At 52.6% G+C, this 20702-nt stretch overlaps 1 protein-coding gene and 1 long non-coding RNA gene across 2 annotated transcripts; both read left to right on the top strand.

Annotated features, from left to right (window-relative positions):
- Window positions 1-2: 2 nt before the first annotated feature.
- phip (PHIP subunit of CUL4-Ring ligase complex) lies at window positions 3-16886 on the top strand (the record flags this gene model as incomplete). Its single annotated transcript, XM_078094079.1, is given in 38 exon segments — window positions 3-72; window positions 185-261; window positions 263-346; window positions 2315-2383; window positions 2385-2420; window positions 2422-2538; window positions 2747-2847; window positions 3140-3210; window positions 3382-3482; window positions 3607-3647; window positions 4155-4253; window positions 4471-4627; window positions 4743-4877; window positions 5751-5879; window positions 5973-6198; window positions 6303-6443; window positions 6560-6743; window positions 6835-6937; window positions 7038-7172; window positions 7431-7528; window positions 7620-7827; window positions 8150-8257; window positions 8384-8491; window positions 9018-9142; window positions 9493-9575; window positions 9677-9788; window positions 10456-10517; window positions 10639-10794; window positions 11231-11351; window positions 11432-11557; window positions 11731-11806; window positions 11926-11985; window positions 12092-12244; window positions 12400-12552; window positions 12641-12864; window positions 12942-13183; window positions 13263-13409; window positions 13509-16886. Coding segments are annotated over 38 exon segments (5187 nt in total), but the record flags the coding sequence as incomplete, so codon positions are not given.
- Window positions 16887-17577: 691 nt separating this feature from the next.
- Window positions 17578-20343, top strand: LOC120808378 (uncharacterized). The gene is made up of 2 exons (XR_005709959.2): window positions 17578-17778; window positions 18417-20343. It is a non-coding gene; the product is annotated as an uncharacterized LOC120808378 (long non-coding RNA).
- The last annotated feature ends 359 nt before the right edge of the window (window positions 20344-20702 follow it).

Here is a 20702-nt window from a genome sequence, read left to right as displayed (position 1 = left end):
CGGCGCTCGCCGCGCTGCACTGCGGGCGGCCCCCGGAGCCGCCGGTCATCTACGGGAGCCCCCCGAGCATCGGTGAGGACGCTCACGCTGTCCCGTGCACATGTTGCGTACCGCGCCGCCTCGCCCGCCCGTCCTCACCGCGACACTTCACCTTTTTTTCCTTTTTTTTTTTTCCTTCCTGCAGTCGAGACGAACTTCGGCCGCCGGCTAAACGGCTCGTACCGCCTCCGGCAGCTGGTGCCCACCGTGGTGTACCTGCACCATGAAGATGCACAAGAGGATCCTGGGACACCTGTCCTCCGTGTACTGCGTCACCTTCGACCGGACGGGCCGCCGCATCTTCACGGTGAGGTTTTAGCCCCTTCGAGGTGATGCCAGTGTGTGTGTGTGTGTGATCGTTCCTGCCTCGTGGTCGAGGGTCCGTGTTGTTGTTGTTGTTGTGGTGGAGATAATTATTGTTTACCTTCCTGCGTGTTGCCTTTTTACCGTCTGACTCGCACGTCTTTATCCCGGTAAACAGTGCCAACAGTTTTCACGGAGGAGGGGGATTCCTCGTCTCCCCCCCCCCTTCCCCTTTCCCAGTCTTTGAGAGGAAGCCGTTGACCTTTGCCCTCTGAATGCCCCTTTGTGTACACGTGCTGCTGCGCTGGCTTCCCTTTCGCCACGCTGCCGGTCGCCATGGAGACGGAAAGATAGGCCTCTGTTGGTCTAATGTCGCCGTCCTCGCGCTGCTCTACACCATTTTCAGCTTCACTCCTTAATAAATCTCTAAAAATGGCTGGCTGCTGAGGAGAAGGAGGGGGAGAGGGTGAGCGTGTGTGTGTGTGGGGGAGGGAGGGAGGGGGGGGGGGGTTAGACTCCCCCGTCGCTTTTTTCTTTTCTCCGGTTATCTCTTCCCACAGTTTTCACTCTCCGTCTCTCTCGCTCCTTCTTTTTCTCCCGTATCCTGTGCTGCCCGTCCTTTGTTCTTTTCTCCCCATCTCTCCTGCCCTCCCCCGTCCCTCCTCCCCCCACCTCCTTCTTGCCATTTCTCATCATAACTGGGGAAAATATTTCCTCTGAGGCGCTGGCTAAGTGCCAGAATTAAAATTCCTTCTTGGTCTCCCTCACTTTCTACTTGTTTTCTATCTCTCTCTCTCGTTCGCCCGCTGTCTCCTTTCATCACAAGATCATTTTTATTTATATATTTTTGTATTTTCGTATCTCTTCTGGGTTTTTTTTTTTTACCCACCCGACTCCTCTGCAGCGGAGACGGACGACGGGCTGGCGGGTTTGTTTTGTTCACCCTGATGGTCACCGGGGTCACTCTGGGATCGATGTGCTGCACGCCGCCTCACTTCGACAGTCGATCGGCAAACAGCCGCATTGATCCGCGTAACACAGCCGCGCAAACGCCTGCGAGCTCGTTGTCGCGGCCGCCCGGGCCGCCGCTAAGGACTTTGCTGCTCGTCGTCGTGACGACGGCCAACGCAACTTCACGCCGGCCGCGACCGGGGAGGCGAGCGTCGGGTCTGCGGCTCCCAGCGGCCGCTCGCCTTCTGCACGTCTCTGCTCCTCGCTGCCAAAGCTGAGATTCGTCCTTCAGCTTCTTTTCCTCCTGAACCACCAAGGGAACGCTGGCTGTTTTCATCAGCGCACATAAAGTAACAGCTCCTGTCAGACGACGGAGAGGCTGATTTATTCAAAAGGGGCGGGGGGGAGGGGGGGGTGCTGTTTTTCATCTCACATTTCTCCAAATCGAGTGAGTGGCCTGCCGTGTAAAACGCCCTCCAGGCTCAAAGGGAGGGGACAATTAGGGGAGGAAAATGCTGACACCACATTTTGTAATGTACTTGTTGCTGCCCTTTTACACCCAAGACACTCAATGAGTTCCTAGTTGTGTAATCCCTTTTCTGAGGGATCCCATTCTGTGGATTGTGGCTCCTCGCAGACGTGTTCGTGTCCTGATGTCAGTGCGGACTGAAGGAGGCGTAAGCAGCCGCCACCACGTTTCTTTTAGGCTTCACTTTATGGATTATTTCTTTCTTTCTTTCTTAGCCTGCAAAGACTTTATTTGTATACTCATAATGAACGTTCTACAAATGCATCGTCTCTCTTGGTTCAGTCCTCCTGTTTCTCACAGCGACGCGATAACGTTCTGATCCGTCTTTGTCCTCCTCGTGTTAACGTAACTTCACATTCTGTAAGTCGACCCGCAAACCGGGACCCCGCGATGCTGGACCAGCACAAACACGGAACCTGGCTCACCAGTAGCGCCTGTGTATCGATCGGACATTCACAGAATCCCCCCCCCCCCCCCCCCCCCCCCCCTCAGGGCTCAGACGACTGCCTGGTGAAGATCTGGGGAACGGACGACGGCCGCCTGCTGGCCACGCTGCGCGGACAACGCCGCCGAGATATCCGACATGACCGTCAGCTACGGAGAACACCATGATCGCAGCCGGCTCCTGCGACAAGACCATCCGGGTGTGGTGCCTGCAGACCTGCGCCCCGCTGGCCGTGCTGGAGGGGCACGCCGCCTCCATCACCTCGCTGCAGGTGGGAGGCCGTTTACTCATACCAGACTGGCTCCCGTGCGATCTGTAATGAATGTTGTTAAAAGGCCGAGGCAGAAGACACAAATCGCAAAACAAATATTAATCGATGTTTGTTGTTATATAAGCTGGATGCTTTTTAAGCTCTTGCCGGTTAATCGTCTCCACTATTTGAACTGCTCTGTAACATCTACCTGCTCGCTCCTCCGCAGTTCTCGCCCCTCTGCTGCGGCTCGAAGCGCTACCTGTCCTCCACCGGAGCGGACGGCACCATCTGCTTCTGGCAGTGGGACGCACGCACGCTCAAGTTCTGGTGAGGGACACAGACGCGGTCCACGCAGCGGGGTTCACGCCTTCATTCTGCTGGAAGGACACAGATTCTGTGTTTTCACAGGCTGTTTGCTGGGTTTTGTTATTGAGTGGTGCTGATTTGAGAACATTCTTTTAAGACATTATGGTTCAGTTGAGGATTTAGGGTTTCATTTCTTTTACTTTTTCTGTTAATGGCCACTCCTAAATTGTCCTCGTGGATTGAATTTGACTTTGCCTGTGAAACCTGTGAAACGATGATGTTAAATAAGACGTATGTGTCTGTGTGTGTCCAGTCAGAGGCCCAGTAAGTTCACAGAGCGCTCCAGACCCGGTGTCCAGATGATCTGCTCCTCCTTCAGCGCCGGTGAGCTCGTCTCACTCCTCACTTTCTCACACGGTTCAATTAGCTGAGATGAACTGAAGCGCTAACTCGGCAGACGGCCGCGCACACACCGTCGATATTTGAGTTGCAGCCCATTTCTATCCTTGTGTGTATGACTCTTAATACAGATGATTAATGCTCACGTGTGTCCAGGCGGTATGTTCCTGGCCACAGGAAGCACGGATCACATCATCAGGGTGTACTACTTTGGGTCCGGCCAACCGGAGAAGATCTCTGAACTCGAGTCCCACACGGTGAGTCAGCACGGTGCTTTTAAACCTCATTACTTTTTGTTGTTTTTGACAAAAACAACAACTAAAAGAGAAGAACTCGCGGCCCGCTTAGTTTTGACTTTCCTCCTGCATTTCTCTCACCCAGGACAAAGTTGACAGCATCCAGTTCTCCCATTGCAGTGACAGGTAGGTGTGTGTGTGTGCGCGCGTGTGTGTGGGGGGGAGAGCGCTACATACAAGTGAAGTTCATGTTGTGTGCGCTGCGCTGTTTGTTTGTATGTGACTTCTGAGTATTGTAAAGCCACTTGGTTGGTGTCAGCAGACCGTTACTTACTATGTAATACTCACTCTAACACACACACACACACACACACACACAAGGACATGCACACGCGAGTGTTGAATTGTGTGTGTCTTTGTGGCGTTTGCAGAAAAACAAGCTCAGCTGTGCTTCCCCTTGGTCACTGTAATCTCAGCAGAGCGGGAGGTGCACTGTCTATGCAAAAAGGAAGGGTGGAGGAGATGGGACACACACACACACACACACACACAATTGGCGTATCATGCTGTGCAGAGAGACAAAAGTGTCCATTGTAGTGCAGACAGCTGAAATAGAACCAAGTGGTATATTTACAGATGAACTGCTCATGAAAACGTGTTGACAAAGCTGATTGTGTGTTTTGTGTCTTGTAGGTTCGTGAGCGGCAGCCGGGATGGTACAGCGCGCATCTGGCAGCTGCAGCCTCAGGGCTGGAGGAGCATTCTGCTGGACATGCAGACCAAATTACCCGGGTAAGTGTGTGTGTGTTAAACTCCGCAGTGCTCAGTTGTGTGTTGTGATGATGCAGCGCCGGTGTCAATCTAAATCGGTCAAAAATCCATCGTGTTGGCTACGAAATCCGAGACCTGTCGTGCGTGTCTGTGTGTGTTTGTGAATATATGGAGATGACACTGAATCACCAACAACACACAACCCCCCCCCCCCCCCACACACCACCTCCTCTTCCAGGAAGTACAACCCCCCTCCGCTGGAAGACAAGGTCACCAAGCTGAAGGTCACCATGGTAGCGTGGGATCGCCACGACGGCACGGTGATCACCGCGGCCAACAACCTGACGCTGAAGGTGTGGAACTCCACCACCGGCGGGCTGGTGCACGTCCTGATGGTCCGTGAGGAAACGCGTCACAGCCTCATGCTGTATTTATTCAGAATTGTATAACTAAGGATTGTCCTGGTCGTTATAATCACTTGACGCTGCTGTTTATTTAATGCGGTGACAGGGCCACGAGGACGAGGTGTTTGTGCTGGAGCCACACCCCTTCGACCCCAGAATCCTCTTCTCAGCGGGACACGATGGCAACTGCATCGTGTGGGACCTGCACAGAGGAGCCAAGATCCGCTCCTACTTCAACATGGTGAGCCCCGCTAGCCCCGCTAGCCTCGCTTGCGCCTGCAGTGTGGCGTCAACATGTGTAGCGGCGGTTGACACAAACGGGGGAGCGCGCGTGCACTGTTGTATTTCCCGCCGGTGTCTCCATGGTTACCGGGGGGGGGGGGGGGACAGCGTTAATCCCATTCTCAGAAAACCAGCGAGTCACCCGGCCTCCGGGTGTTGTTTGATAACACGGAGCGCGTGATGGCAGAGTTTTGGTTTGAAAGTATCCACAACGATGTTGTTTAGGAGCACAAAGGAAACAATGAATTTATTAAAGAGGAATAATGTGTGTGTTTCCTGTTCGATGGACACGTTGGGCGTCGTAACCGGTTCAAGCTGGTTTTACACCTGTAACCGCGTCATAACGCGTCCTGCGCAGCACGTCGCGCTCTGCTTGTTCTTACTTTGCCGGATCACCTTTCAACGGCGTCTCATCAGCGCTGCTCTCTCACTTTTGTAACGCCCCTTTTCAACAGCCTTTCAGGGCGACACGACCTCAGAGCAAACACGCCTTTTACCCAGTACACCAAAGCCTGTGGAAGTTTCTTCTTCCTTTTATTTTTACCAAACAAGGGACTAAACGAGGGAAAGTAGTAAAAATAAGAAAAATCCTCTTTAGAAATGTCTTCATCTTGTGATTGAAGACCCCCAGAAAGCCCTACATTACATTACAGGTCATTTATCCAAAGCCACTTACAATTTCCACCATAAGGATAAAACCCAGAAGAACAAGAAACAAGAGCAATTTAAGCCTGAAGGAAGCAGGCTGCTGATCAACAGTCGCGGTGTAGGTGACGTTCTGGTGATGTCTCCCCCCCCCCCCCCCCCCCTCCCCCCTCCTCTGTGGGAATAGATCGAGGGTCAAGGCCACGGAGCGCTGTTTGACTGTAAGTGCAGTCCAGACGGGCAGCATTTCGCCGCCACCGACTCCCACGGACACCTGCTCATCTTCGGCTTCGGCTCCAGCAGCAAATACGACAAGGTGACGCCGTCTTTTTCTTTTTTATATTCACCTCCCCCCCCCCCCACCTCTCCCCCTTCTGCCGTCACTGACGAACGTACCTTCTCGCTTCAGATAGCGGACCAGATGTTCTTTCACACCGACTACCGGCCGCTGATCCGAGACGCCAACAACTACGTGCTGGACGAGCAGACCCAGCAGGCGCCGCACCTGATGCCCCCCCCCTTCCTGGTGGACGTGGACGGGAACCCCCACCCGCCCAGATACCAGCGGCTGGTGCCCGGCAGGGAGGGCTGCAGGGACGAGCAGCTCATCCCGCAGATGGGGGTCACTTCCTCAGGCATGAGATGTTCTACACAGCTTCCAGTCATCACCAGACAGTCGCGCTTGAAGTCGTGACTTTAGTTGGATTTGGGCTTCTTTTTAATTAAAAGTCTCTCTCAGGTCTAAACCAGGTGGTGAGTGAGCAGGCGGTGGACGGTTCCAGTCCCCTGGACACCATGATTCAGAGGCTGCAGCAGGAACAGGACCAGAGACGGGGAACTAACGACCCTTCAGCTCCTGCAAACGCCAGGTCCAACAGAGGTAAGGCCGCGACAGGAGGTCTCCTACTCTTCCCCACCCCCCCCCCCAAGAAGGACGTTAGGGCTAGAAAGTGACTCTCAGCTTCTCACCTCTCCTTTCCTGTATCCTTCCTTCAGGATCCGTGGGTTCTCCCACCGAGGTGCACTCTCCGCCCAACGTGGGCCTGCGGCGCAGCGGGCAGATCGAGGGGGTCCGCCAGATGCACAGCAACGCCCCGCTCAGCCAGATGGCCACGGAGGGGGACCTGGTGGCCTGGAGCCGCAGGGTGCTGGTCCCCGAGCTGGAGGACGCCTCCGTCAGGTAACGCAGAGTGAGAGGAAGCTTTCCGGTTACCGGGGGAGACGGGCATTAACGAGTGTGTGTGTGTGTGTGTGTGTGTGTGTGTGTGTAGGAGACAGATCACCTGGCGTGAGGCTAAAGGGGAGGAGGAGATCAATATTTATCAGTCAGAGAGGAGGCGACGTACCATCCACTCCCTCCCTAAGGAGAGCAGGGTGAGTGAATTCACGCGTTTTTTAATAGTCGGTAACCTTTTCTTGATCACTGCTCCGACGCTTCGGTGCAACTCCGTTTAATAAGAGACTTTGCATTCAGGGTCACCCGACGTCCGAGGCGGTCGACGAAGGGAGGCGGAGCCAGGGTAACCACGGCTACCACACGCGAGCCGCCATGGAGGAGACGAGCCGCCAGAGCGCCGAGGCCGCCGACGACGAAGAGGAAACTTCCGAGGTGGACGCGCGTCTGGAATGTGTTGTGCACTTTGTGGGACTTTGTCTCATAAAGAGATCTCTGTTGGAGTTTACGTTTTCAAAATCAAATGACACGTAACCCTGGTAACCTGCCTACATCCAGTTCAGCAGTTTCATAAACCATTAAAGGGTCAAAGGGGAGGAGCTAACCCCACCACCACCATCTCTTCTGACCCGTTTCCCCCCGATTCGCTGTGTTTCTGCATCGCGCTAACCATGAAACGACGTGTGTTCCCAGGGGGAGGCGGAGGTGCGGCAAATCAACGGTCATTCCTCGGAGGAGGAGAAGGAGGAGGGGCCAAAGGAGGCCTGGCCGGATGACCACAGTAGCTCGAGGTAAGACGGGCAAAAGAAAAACGAACGGGGCACAAAAACCACACAAGGGCGAGCGGACGTTAGACCCTCTCCCTCCGTCTCCTCCACCCAGCGACTACTCCAGCGACTACTCCGACTGGACGGCGGACGCCGGCATCAACCTCGAGCCGCCCAAGAAGAGCGTGAAAGTGAAGAAGAAGAGCAGCGGCTCGGAGGAAGACGGAGAGAAGAAGAGGGACGGGAAGAAGGAGAGAAAGAAGGACAAGGCGGACAAAGACGAGACGTTACCAAAGAAGAAGCAGCCAAAGGAGAAGAGGAAGGTTTGTCTTTAGTTATATAAATGTATATATATATATTTAGTTATCGTGGCCTCAGGCGGGATGTTGTGGTTCAAAGTTATTACCCATCAGCCATTTGTTCGAATTAATGTCCAGATTAAACTCGAGCTACAACGACAACTGCAAAGCAATCAGTTTCAGTTCATTTTTAGTAGAATGTTCAGACTAAACGTTGTCCACAGGGCTTACAATGTACACACGTGCATTGTTTTTATATGCATTTTAAAGAAGATAATGAATACAAAACCTCCACCACGTGAAAGGTGTGTCGGTGAATATTTCTCTCGCGCTTCATCCTTCACAGACAGAGTTCCAGGAGCAAGGGATGACTCTGGAGGAGTGGCTTCCTGCCGCCTGGATCACCGACACCGTCCCCCGCCGGTGTCCTTACATACCCCAGATGGGAGACGAGGTACACGCCCAACTGAAACCCCTCTCTCGCGCCGCGACAAGGGGGACACGTACAATGCCACAAGTATTAGCAACAGAAATACACTTGAATCATGAAGATATTAAATGTGTTTGTGTGTGTGTGCAGCTCTACTACTTCAGACAGGGCCATGAAGCCTACGTGGAGATGGCCAGACAGAAGAAGATTTACAGCATTAATCCCAAGAAGCAGCCCTGGCACAAGATGGAGCTGCGGGTGAGACAAAGACGCCTTCGGGGCGCTCTTCGGACCACCGTCGGAGTAGTCGGGGTCACAAAGTGACGTGCAGGTCAAAGGGTTACGATGATGTCATCTCTATGAAGAATGTCTGCAGAGTTCATTCTCAGTATATTTCAACACAATGACAAAACCAACAACAAACACGACACTCTTCCACACTCCAAAGTGACGGCTTGTGGGAAGCGTCTTTGCCTTGAATGCACCTGTCACGGTGTGTTCATGTACAGCTTCGGGCGCACGTCTTCATACTTTCATTGTGATCTGAACCAAACGGTGGTATCAACACCTGAGCGAACCCCCCCCCCCCCGGGGTTACCCCCCCGGCTACCGCGAGGAACCTACTGCAGCTCTCCCGGCCTTCGCGCTGGGGAGGGAGGGAATCTATTAATAGAGTCCACCGAGCTCTGCCTCCAGCGGCCGGGGCGCCGAGGTGGCGCTCGGCGAGAGGGAAGAGGGCGCCGCGGCGCTTTTGCTCATGCGTGCTCGTGTTTGTGGTGTTCAGGAGCAGGAGCTGATGAAGATCGTTGGCATCAAGTACGAGGTGGGCTTGCCCACGCTGTGCTGCCTGAAGCTTTCCTTCCTGGACCCCGACACCGGCAAGCTGACCGGAGGATCCTTCTCTATGAAGTAAGCGCTTCACTCCCACAGCCGCAACAAAATAACACAAACACTCCACAGATGAGAAACAGAGGCTCTGGGTTTCATTTTCCTCCCCTTAATTATTTTAATAACATGTATCAGTAAATGCCGCGAAGCGGTAAAAACGGCCCAAAGGTGCTCTTTGGTTCTTCGGAAGGTAACATTTCTGTTCTTAATTAAATCTCGTTCTAACAAAAGACCCGACTAGAGGTATTCAAACATTTAATGTAGTCATCTTGACGGGAATTATCAAGTAAGGAATGTTTGGGGGATGGGAAACTGCCCCTTCAGTCCGCTTATACGTCGCTAACTTGTGCACATTTCCGTCTCCTCTGCAGATACCACGACATGCCCGACGTCATCGACTTCCTGGTTCTGCGCCAGCAGTTCGACAACGCCAGAAAGAGGCAGTGGAGCATAGGTCAGAGAGCTGCCGCTGCCGCAGGGCCCTCTGAAGTGTACAGATCTGAGACCCCGATGTGTGACCATGATGTGTGTGTGTGTGTGTGTGTGTGTGTGTAGGTGACCGGTTCCGGTCGGTCATCGATGACGCCTGGTGGTTTGGCACCATTGAGAGCCAGGAGCCCTTCCAGCCGCAGTATCCCGACAGCCTGTTCCAGTGCTACAACGTCTGGTAGGCAATCTCACTTCCACGCGATGGAGCCGATGTATTTGCGTTAGTAATAATGTGGTCCGAGAGTTCAGCAAAGTCTTTGTGACCTCGTGTAACAGACTGTGCAGGAAACGGGTATAAACGTGTGAAACAGAACACAAACGACACCAAAATGATTCTGAATCGAGGATCTTAATGCAGATTTTAGCTCCTTACATCGTGAATCTTGTCTCATACGTCTTTTTGAGAGAATTACTTCCCTGACGTGGATCACTGTAATGACGGTTTATCACTCCGTACCCAGCTCGTCTCACATCGTGAATCCCAAATCTGAATGTTTGTTAAAATCATTTTGCGTGTTGCAGGAGTTTGTCTCCAAACAGCCGCCTGCGCTAACACCTCCTCTCACAGCGCTCATTAGCTGCACAGACGCCTCGCCGCCTCGACGAAACCATCGCAGGCGGCGGTTTAAATCTGACATTTAAAAAGCCAGCCGGCGCTGCCCTTTGTTTGGTGTCGCTCGGCTCTGATCGACGGCGCCGACGTTAATAAGCATGTTGTCCGTTGGAATTATTTAATTTCCTCCTCGCTGTTGTTTTGAAAGACCCCGTTAGAGCGGCGCATAGATCACACTGCCTGCGATGTGACGGTGGGGAGGCGTCGTCTAAACTTTGTTTCCCGTTTCCAGCTGGGATAACGGAGACACGGAGAAGATGAGCCCGTGGGACATGGAGCCCATCCCTGACGACGGTAGGCCTCTCCGGACGCGCTGCAGGCCGCTCACGCGCATCCCCACCAATTTAAACGTTGTCACCCCACACTTGCAACATTCCCGACGTCTTTTTCTCCCCGCGTTGCTTCTTCCTCGCAGCCACGTTCCCCGACGAGTTGGGCACGAGCGTCCCGCTGGTGGAGGAGGAGCAGAAGGAGCTGCTGTACGTCCCGCTGGACGGGGAGTGGGGCTGCCGCACGCGCTCCGACGAGTGCGAGCGCATCATCAAAGCCATCGACCAGCTGTGCACGCTCGGTACGACGTCACCCGTCGAAGGAAAAACAAAAAAAAAGGGGGGGGGGGGCGGGAGAAGCGAGGACGCGTCTCTCCTCGATGCCCGAGTCAGCGCTAAGCTGTGGCGTCGGAAGGAATGAGCCGCTCACGCTTGAATTCCCGTTAAGTGATGTAATGTTTGTTGGTGGACACTGTTGGGTTGAAGCCGGCCCGGCGGCTCCCTCTAGTGGCGGTCTGGGGAACAACGCCACATGACCACTTGAACGCATTGAAGAACATTTGGAACACGTTGGAACTGCTTGAGAAACGCGGGCGTGGGATGATGTAAGCGCCGTTCCTACTCAGAGAACAAGCGGGTTGTTTTATTCGGGACAAGGCGTCCGCGTTGAGTGTGTGAGTTACATTGATTAGATGCTCTCCAGTAAATAACCCTCTCCTCTTCTTATCCACCGGTCAGATGTGGCGGCGCCGTTCGCCTTTCCAGTGGACCTGCAGGCTTACCCCACCTACTGCACGGTGGTGGCCTACGTCACAGACCTCAGCACCATCCGCGAGAGGCTGGTCAACCGCTTCTACAGGTACCCTCAGTCTATGTGTGTGTGTGCGCGTCGCGACCGGGCTTCAGTTCACTCTGGACCCGTTGGCCTTTGTTTCGCAGGCGCCTGTCCTCTCTGATGTGGGAGGTTCGCTACCTGGAGCACAACGCCCAAGCCTTCAACGAGCCGGGAGCCTTCATCGTCACCACCGCCAAGTTTGTATCGGACCTCATGCTGCAGTTCATTAAGTGAGTTCTAACGCCGGTATGTCGGTGCACGGGACCAACGGCGGAGTACGCGCAACAAAATGTCCGTTCGCCAGTTTTGTCTTTTGAGGACACCACGAAAAAGTCTCTATTTTAAATTTCCCACACTTGGACATTGACCATTTCTGCTTTCTTCTTCCTTTTTTCTTTCCTAGGGACCAAAACATGACGGACCTCATGCCGCTCTATAAAACCATGAAGAAGGCCACCTTCTCTGACTCTGAAGACGAGGTGCGTTTGCTTATTTCTCTCCACGAGTTATTGCCTGATGCTCTTTGCATGATTTTAAAATGTAATATGTGCAGCAGTACATATACCATAACATATCATAACATATTCTCTCTGTGTAGGACGACGAGGAGGACGATGAAGACACTAACACTCCTGGAACGTCCACGCGAAACCACAAGGTAACAACCCCCCCCATCCCCCCCCGGGTGCTGTCCACAGGAGACGAACCCCCTGGAACGCCAAACACGTCGAGGCTGTGATGCGACGTTTGCTTTTTCCGCGCAGAGCCGACGACCCGCGCGGCGGCAGCTGCGGACCCGCCCCCCCTCGTACGACCCTCACGCCTGGCGGGGGCGCTGCAAGGACCTGCTGGATCTCATCTTCCAGTGCGAAGACTCGGAGCCCTTCAGGGAGCCCGTGGACCTGCAGGAATACCCGGTGAGCTGACCTCCGCCACATGTCACGTCCTTCAAGTAGCGGCTCGCTGAGGGAGGGTGGACTCAAGTCGCTCCCCGATTTTTGAAAGCTGTACCTGAAGTAGCCCGAACCTCCCTCTACCCCCCCACCCCCACCACCCCCACACCCACCCCCAGGACTACCTGCAGATAGTCGACTCGCCGATGGACTTCAGCACCGTCCTCAACACGCTCAAGGACGGGAAGTACCAATCTCCCATTCATCTGTGCCGGGACGTCCGACTCATCTTCAGCAACTCCAAAGCGTACACGCCCAGCAAGAAGTCCCGGGTGAGAGAGGGACGCACACGGTCTGCAAAACCACGGCGCACTGGGTTCACACAGCGCCCCTAATCCGCCCCCCCCCCCCCCCTCTTAGATCTACAGCATGAGTCTGCGGCTCTCCGCCCTGTTCGAGGAGCACGTGGGCTCCATCCTGTCCGACTACAAGGCCATCCACGGCCTGACGGAGAAGCTGACCCGGCAGGGCACGGACAGGCAGACGCGGCACGCCGCCGCCGCCGCCGACAGGCAGACGCGGCACGCCATGAAGAGGAGGAGGAGGAGGAGCAGCGAGTCCCCCGCGAGCAGCACCGCGTCCAGGTAAGAGACGGTTTCATGCGGGGGGTCTCACACCGTCTGTTCGGTGTGTAACCGCATTTTTAAAAAAATTTTTGTAGTCCAGAGAGAAAGAGGCGCGTCTCCTCCCGGGTGAGCGGAAAAAGGGAGGCATCGCCGCCGCCGCCGCCGCTGCCGCCCTCCCGGGCCTCCTCTCTGAGGCAGAGCGTCACGGCCAAAACGCCCCCTCAGCTGGTCAACGGGAAGGCCGACGCGCCGACCGCTGGGCGCACGCGCAGCGCCGCCCGCCATTCCACGCACTCGCCGCCCTCCTCGTCCTCCTCCTCGCATCAGGCCCCGGCAGGTGAGACCTGGGTTTGCTGTAGTTTTGGGGGGATTAAGGGGGCTGTGGAGTGTTAAACGTCTGCGTACGTCATCTTCAGAGTCCACTCGCTCGCTGAGGGCTCATAACTCCGCGTCGGCCTCGTCGGCACCAGCTCCCGAGAAGGAGACGCCCTCTCCCGCCGCAGAGAGCAGCGGTGGAGGAAGCACCCGGAGGAAGCTCCGCCCCCCTGTACGACTCACACCAGGTACGGCGTGATGCTGTGAGATGTTTAATGTCACCCGCCGGCTCTTTGTTTATATATTCTCACTTTTCCTCTGTGAATCGATGCCTCCCCCCCCCTCAGGCTCGCCTGCCAGCCCTCCCTCCCAGAGCACAGTGCACCTGAATGGCCACGGTAGTCACGTGACCCTGGGAGCGGGGAGGAGGGGCCGTAGATCCAGGGCGGAGCTGCCAGTGAGTCCTCCAGAAGCCCCGCCCCCGGAGAGCCCGTCCAGACCGCGAGGCCGCCCGGCCGGCAAGAAGAGAGGCAGGAAGAGCAAGCAGGAGCGCGAGGAGACCAGGAGAGGGAGGGGCCACCGCAGGAGCTCCACCCCCGACGACGAGCTCGACCAATCCACGGGCGACGAGGGCGGGACTTCGTCTGCGCAGGAAACTTCCGTGCTGTCGGACTCTGGCGCCGCGCTGACGCCTCGGCGGCGCGGGCGGCCCCGAGCGGTTAGGGCCGACGAAGCCCCGCCTCCCGCCGAGTCGCCCGAGCCCTCGCCGCCGCCGCTGAGGAGGAGAAGCAGCAGGAGAGCTGCCGAAGAGGTCACGCCTCCTCCGCCGACCGCTGCCGGGCGATCCACTCGGAGGGAGTCTGCAGAGGAGGAAGAGGAGGATGAGGAGGAGGAAGGGGAGGCGGGGGATGAGGCGGGGGGGTCGATGCGCACGCGTAACCAGGGGCGACGGTCCGCCTGGTACGTGGAGGAGGACTCCGAGGAGGAGCAGAGGCAGCTGCTGTTCGAGGACTCGTCGATCACTTTCGGCACCTCGTCCAAGGGACGCGTCCGTAAGCTGACGGAAAAGGCCAAAGCCAACCTGATAGGCTGGTAACCGAGGCAACGGGAGAGACGCACAGGACGTGAGGAGGAGGAGGCCGACAGAGAAGCAGTACGCATGAGAGTTCTGTCCTCCCTCACGCGTTGGAAGGCTGTTCAGAGCCGCTGGCGACGGAGAGATGCTCGACGGCCACTCCTCCCTCTCGGTCGGCAGGCCCGTTGCTACGGCGACAACGCATGCTCATCCGTCCCATCTCCTCCGGCCCTATTGGTCCATGTTGGACCCCCCGCCCCATCCAGCCGCCCCCCCCTCGGTTCATGGCCCAGTGAAACCACCCCCCCCAGAAGAGCAGAAAGCAGTCGGCGCGTTCGGTTAACTTGGCGAGCAGAGCTGGATGTGTCTTATCTCCCTCAGCCGGGTCGCTCTGTGGCGCATTACAGACCGCCGCCCCAACAACCACCCATCCCGCCCCCTCACACCTCTTCATGATCCCGGTCTTTTTTTATACAACCCACCTCCACCCGCCTCTCTGATTTTTCTAAGATTTGTATGTGAGGATCGGCTCTCTGTTTCTGGAAGTCTTACATCGGCTGACCTGAGTGCGTCCGCTAAAATACCAAATGGTGTACCTCTGTCGGTACGGTAGATCTGTAGGTTTTGTTTACTGTGCGGGGGCGTGCGTGCGTGCGTGCAAACGCTCTTTTTGCATGTTTATTAGAAGGAAAAAGCATCTCTTTGTTTTTGTTTTCAAAGCTTGTTTTTACTGTGAGGAGAGAACGGCTCTGCGGGGGGTCGTTTACGTCTCGATCGATCGTGGATTCAATGCGTCCTCAACATTAGCAATACCTTGTGCCTTTTATGTCTGTGGTATGTGTGAGTGTGTGTCTGCGTGTGTGAGAGTGTGTGTCTGTGTGAGTGTGTCACTCACTTTCAGCGTGCAAACAGTGGCATACAGTTTGATTGTTGTGAAGCCTCTCAAAGAAGTGTATTTATAGCGTTTAAAAAAGAAAAAAAGTGTTTACTGTTGTTGTAAAACCATCGTTCATGTCGATATATTATCCTATAACCAACCTGTCGTCTTTGAGATGCACTCACCGCAGACCGAGGGAGCACACCTGTGTACTTTAAATTTGTTAACTATGAAAATGGACTTTTAAAATGTTGATGTGTTTCTATAGTGGCCACACACACACACACACACGCAAATAAGCGCACGCATCCAGACACGCGTTTCTGTCTCGCATGTTCAAGCACTTTCTGGAGCCTGGAGAAAAGGGGGCGGAGCCAGATGGATCTGGGCGGGATGGAAGAGAGCGATCTCCGATTCATCATCCTCATTGTGTGCCTTGGCTTCTCTGGCATATTTAGTCCTTGGTTTCTACTTTTGGGGCCTTTTTTAATCTTCTTTTTGGACCAGCTGCTTTGTGCTGGTCTCTGGCTTCAGAGAACTGGACTTTTAGGCCTTTTTACAATCCGACTCCCTGTAATAGTTTATGAAGAGGACGGCTGCAGTTTAAAGGTATAACATGCAACATTTTCCTCAAATATGAAGAATAGACTCCATCAGAAAGCATCACTCATGACCCCCGACCAATAAATGTGACATATTATACCTTTTTACACGTGTATCTGTTCCCCTGCTGGTGTTGTGGGATTGATGGGAGATGTTTTACGCCCAGTTAGGCTTTCTTATCACATATTATTGAACATATAAATATATCATCTGTTTATTGTTGCGTTTCCTTTTGTCAATACCAAATTCTGTCTCTGGGCACTGAAGTTGTACAACATGGCTTTTGAATGTTTGTGCGTGTGTGTGTGTGACGAACAGGACGGGCTTTCGGCGACCACGTCGTTTTATACCGCGTCACACTTATTGAGGAGACGATTAATTCTTTCTTTTTCCAACCAACCCGGCCGACGAAAGCCGGCCTTTTGCTTTGATCTGTTTATATTGTGTATATGGAGAGTTTTATTCCAGATTAACATAAAACACTGACGCCGTCCTCCCCCACGAATGAGAACAAACGCTGTGGTTGGGCTTTGGGTTAAAGATGAAAGATAATGAAACGTATGTATTTTATGGGCTAAGAAACTCTTTGTTGGCACATAGCGTTTTTTTTTTTTTTGCCTGATAAATAATGATAATTCCATCTGCACAGATCACATTTTACACTCGGCCTTCTCAAACCCGACATTTACATGAGCAAACTCAAGAAAAGGAGTAAAGTTCCAAAAAACTTGGTTTGGATGTTCAAATTTTGAATTACTAATAAACATGGCGGCCGTTTATATCTCTTTCTTATTCAGAGCAACCTCTCGTCACTTCAAAAGGGGCCTTAAATGTTTATCAGCGTGAACTGGTGTGTCGCTATGGGTCACGGGGTCACGGGGTCATAACTGGGGTGCAGCTTTATTGAAGTTCAGATCTGCCCTCTTACTTGAGCCGCTTCACGTGTGTGTGTGTGTGTGTGTGTGTGAGAGTGGGCCGTCAGGAAGCTTTTTGGGGCGTTTTGAGGACGGGGGGGCGAAGAGGACGTCTTTGTTAGTTTGGATACTTTTTATATATAAAGGAATTATTGCAAAACAGAAGCATAAAGCTAGAATGTATGTGTAGGGGAGTTCTGCTGTCCTGTTAGTTCATACCGATATTTTAAGTAAATAAACCGTTGTGTTTCCATAACCACTTCTTGTCTGTATTGATTGTCGTTTGAATTCCTCATGTTGGTACAGCAGCTTTTATTTCATCCGTCCAAAAAGACCCAGACACAGTAATTCTAACCCTGACTTCTAAAAGAACTCCTTCACAGCGGACCATTTCAAATAAAGTAATGTCAATGTCATGTTCATGTTGAAAAAGCAACAGAATAGTGGTAATATTTAAAGGAGACTTTTTTGACGTCATAGTTTAGCATATCATACAACTCAAAATAAGTTCTAAAAAGTATAGGTTGTAAAAAAAAAAAAAAACATTCTTAGTATACTTGTATACTATACAAAACAATGCACACTTGTATAAAATGTATAGTTGATATATTTCTAAAAAAAGGTCAAGAGTGTTAAAGAATCATGAAAGTCAAAAATAAATGTCATTAGTACAGGATACTTTATTACAATTGGCCATTAAGTCGCAGTACATTATGTTAAAAAAGCGTATGGTATGTTAAGTCGTACTATACTGTCAAAAGACGTGATGACGAGTAATTAAATAAGTTATCATATAGTATCTAAAAGAAATGCATACAAACGTTCTAGTAGTCTTAAAGAAATCTGAAAAAGGTCACAATACGGTAGATAATGGTAATACTGAAAAAGTGTATTACTTTATATGTTATAAACAATATGTTGCAGAGCGCGTCAAAGAGTCTAACGTCACTTCCGGTCTCATAAAGCCGTCCCGACGGTCGCCAGCGGGGGGCGCTGCAGGCTGCGCCTCCGCTCCCCGGAGCCCCTCGGGTTCCTTCCTCCCTCCTCCTCTCATCTGTCATTACGGTCGGGTCGAACCGGGGAACCAAGGCGAGAGACTCCGGCGCTTCTCAACCTCTAGAGGCGGCGCCGCTGCGGGCTTTGGTTCGGTGAGTAGGACGCGGAACCGTTAACGGGCGGGAAAGAAAACCGCTGCTCGGAAAGTTCAAAGTGCGTGTCTGTGTTTAGTTAAGCGAGTGAGTCAACCGGTGTGACGCAGCTGAATACAAGTTATAGATGCGGGTAGAATGAATACCGGGAATAACCTAAATAAAAAGTGGGTTCTTGTCAGCGTTTTTGCCCCTAAAACCTTAAAACAACGGCCAGCGGGCCCAGATGTTGGGGGAGGGCCGGGGGGAGGGGCCGGGGGCGGGGCGTTCAGTTTAGGCCACCGGAAGTTAGACTAATAAGAGAGCGGACGTGGGCTCAAAGAAGGTATTGCAGATTGAACGTGACGTAATGAAGGGAGAAGCCGCTCAGGAGAAGTTTGTCTGACTGGTTGGATTCTTACATTGAACCAGTTAGAAACAACACAATAAACCAAAAAGACCGAACATCTGATTATTAAATATATCTATAATAAGCATCATTGATAAAGTCAACAGTCAAGCACTAGTCAAGAGAAGTGGGAACGATGTGTTTTTTAAGTTAATTGATTTAATTCATTTGTGATGGCTACCCTAACAAGGCCAGAAAAAGACGGAAAAAGGATGAGAAAGTAAGTAGGATGAGTTTGTTTCCCCCTCAGGAGCCACCCTCACAGCAGGGGACAGACTGTGCGGAGAGCAGCGGGTTCCAGCCGCGAGATGTCTACACAAAGCAAAACTAAAGCCTTCGAAGAAGAAGGAGCGGACAAAAAACGTGTGCGTCCACTGAGGATGCTCACTTTTTGGAAAGCGAAGGACCCCCCCCCAAAACGTCACCTCAGCGATGGTACGACACACGGCCCTTCTGACCACCCCGTCTCAAAGCCCTCACGTTGATCCGGCATGGACAACCAACGATGGCCACGCGGAACAGTTCCTCCTCCCTGAGTCATACGGGGAAGACAGCGCCTCCCTTTAGACCCCGTTTCTCTAAGGCGGTCTGACCAACAGAGACGTGCTGCAGACCGATATGAAAGCCGAACCCCTCGAGCCCAACGTCCGGGGGCTCTGGTGAGAAACACAGGCCAAACAGAATATGTGCCATGGGGACACCGGGACTTTGAGACCCTGGTAGCTTCTTTACCACCACTGGAGGGGTGCGGACCCCTGGGTTCGACGGATGGAAGAGCTCACGGCGAAAGACCAGCTGTCGCTCGGAGAGGTGCGCGCCTTGCTGCTCCGCGCCAAAGCTAAGCTAAACGAAATAGAAGCTATAACCGACACCGCCCACAGAGCTGACACAGATTCTTTTAATTCCCACCGAGGAAGGTACTGGCAGGCCCTGCGAAGCATCTGGCCTACTCAACTGGACAAGTCCGCCCTCATCGGGATGGAGAAGAAAGCGGGGGAAGAAATGTATCGGTACCTGCAAAGAGCAGAGGAAGAATGGCTTAGAGTCACAGGAGTGAGACACGACCGCGATTATTTCACCACCTGGTTTTGGCGTACCCAGGTGCAAAAAGGTTTGCCACAGCCGGTGCAGCAGAAGAAGTGGAGGAACTTATAGGAGACATGGAGGATGCCTCGTGGAGAGTGCACCTCGCTCGACACGTCCAAAGACACCAGGCGAAGGAAGAGAGCAGCCAAGAAGAACTAAGGAAGCTGACAATACAACTGCTAAGAATGCAGGTAGACGAAGCCAATAAAAAGAAACACCAGGCCAAGATGCAGAAGAAAGCAACAGAGGCCCAAGCAACCCAACGTGCCCAGAACACCCAGCCAGGAGCACCTGCAGAGCCGTCTCAGCCTTACCCAGTGGACCCCGCCCAGCCAGCGTTTCGCTACCAACCTGCTCAACCGTATGCAGACGGAGGACGAGGCTACGATGGAGGAGCATTCCAGGAAGGGTGGTACGGGCCACCGCACGACCCAGGAAGCAGAGACGGCTGCTACACATGCGGCCAGAAAGGACACTGGTCCAGAACCTGCCCCAGAAGATGAGGATGAGGAATCCGTCCTGACCAACAAGATCGGTACTGAGGAGGCCCAAATTGTTCTGCTTTTTTGTATTTTCGTTTTCCTTTTTAGGGTAATTTTGTTTCTCTCAGAACCATTTAATGCCAAATATGTTGCACATAGAAGAAATTTGTTTTGTTGTGACTGTGCAAACAACAAAAAATACTAAACAAAGATGCACACAAGTGCATGGACAGGAGTAATGTTCAAATCTGAAATAGTCCTGGGAGGCATGGAAGACTTTTTGTCTTTGTCGTATCTTTTTTTACATTTTTTGTATTTTTTTACGGTATCATTCTATATTTTTGTATAGAATAGGGGGGCCCGGTGAGGATGAGCGCGACCTCCTTCAACCCGTATTGTTCTATCAGAGTACTCACTCTAGAGTACTGAATGGGAACAGCAAAAAGCATGGGCATGAAATAGAGCTTCTTGGCATGGTCAGCCGTCTGGAAATTCAACAAGCAAACCGTTTCATTGGGTGATTGAATATTATATTTGTTATTCACACTGTGCCTGTACTGCGTTTGATTTTGTATTTTTTAATGAAATAAAAAGTTGATTTTTATTGAACCATCTATTTTGATTCATTCCACGACGAACACATTCTTCACACAAGCCCCTCTGCATCTCTGTAAGGGCCTCATTTTGTTATCCATTGTGAAGGTACATCAGAACAAGGTGCAATGACGTGGCAAACCGTTGCATACACTTAATCCGTCAATGTCATTTGACAGAGGAAGTCTGTTAAAACCGCAAGATCATCGTGACAACCGGCTGCAGGAAGTCACTGACAATAGTTACAGCGTGTACCTTTTATTCGGTCCGTTTGCAGATTAAACAAACCCTAAAATGTTGTTGTTGTTATTGTGTTCCTTGTGTGGTTGTAAAGTTCACGGAACACAATGTAGCTCTTCATCTCAGAGCTGTTA

Source organism: Gasterosteus aculeatus, chromosome 18 (assembly GCF_964276395.1).
Source record: "Gasterosteus aculeatus chromosome 18, fGasAcu3.hap1.1, whole genome shotgun sequence".
Taxonomy (NCBI): domain Eukaryota; kingdom Metazoa; phylum Chordata; class Actinopteri; order Perciformes; family Gasterosteidae; genus Gasterosteus; species Gasterosteus aculeatus.
The sequence above is the reverse complement of the archived record's forward strand: the minus strand, read 5'-3'. Positions and strand labels throughout refer to the sequence as shown.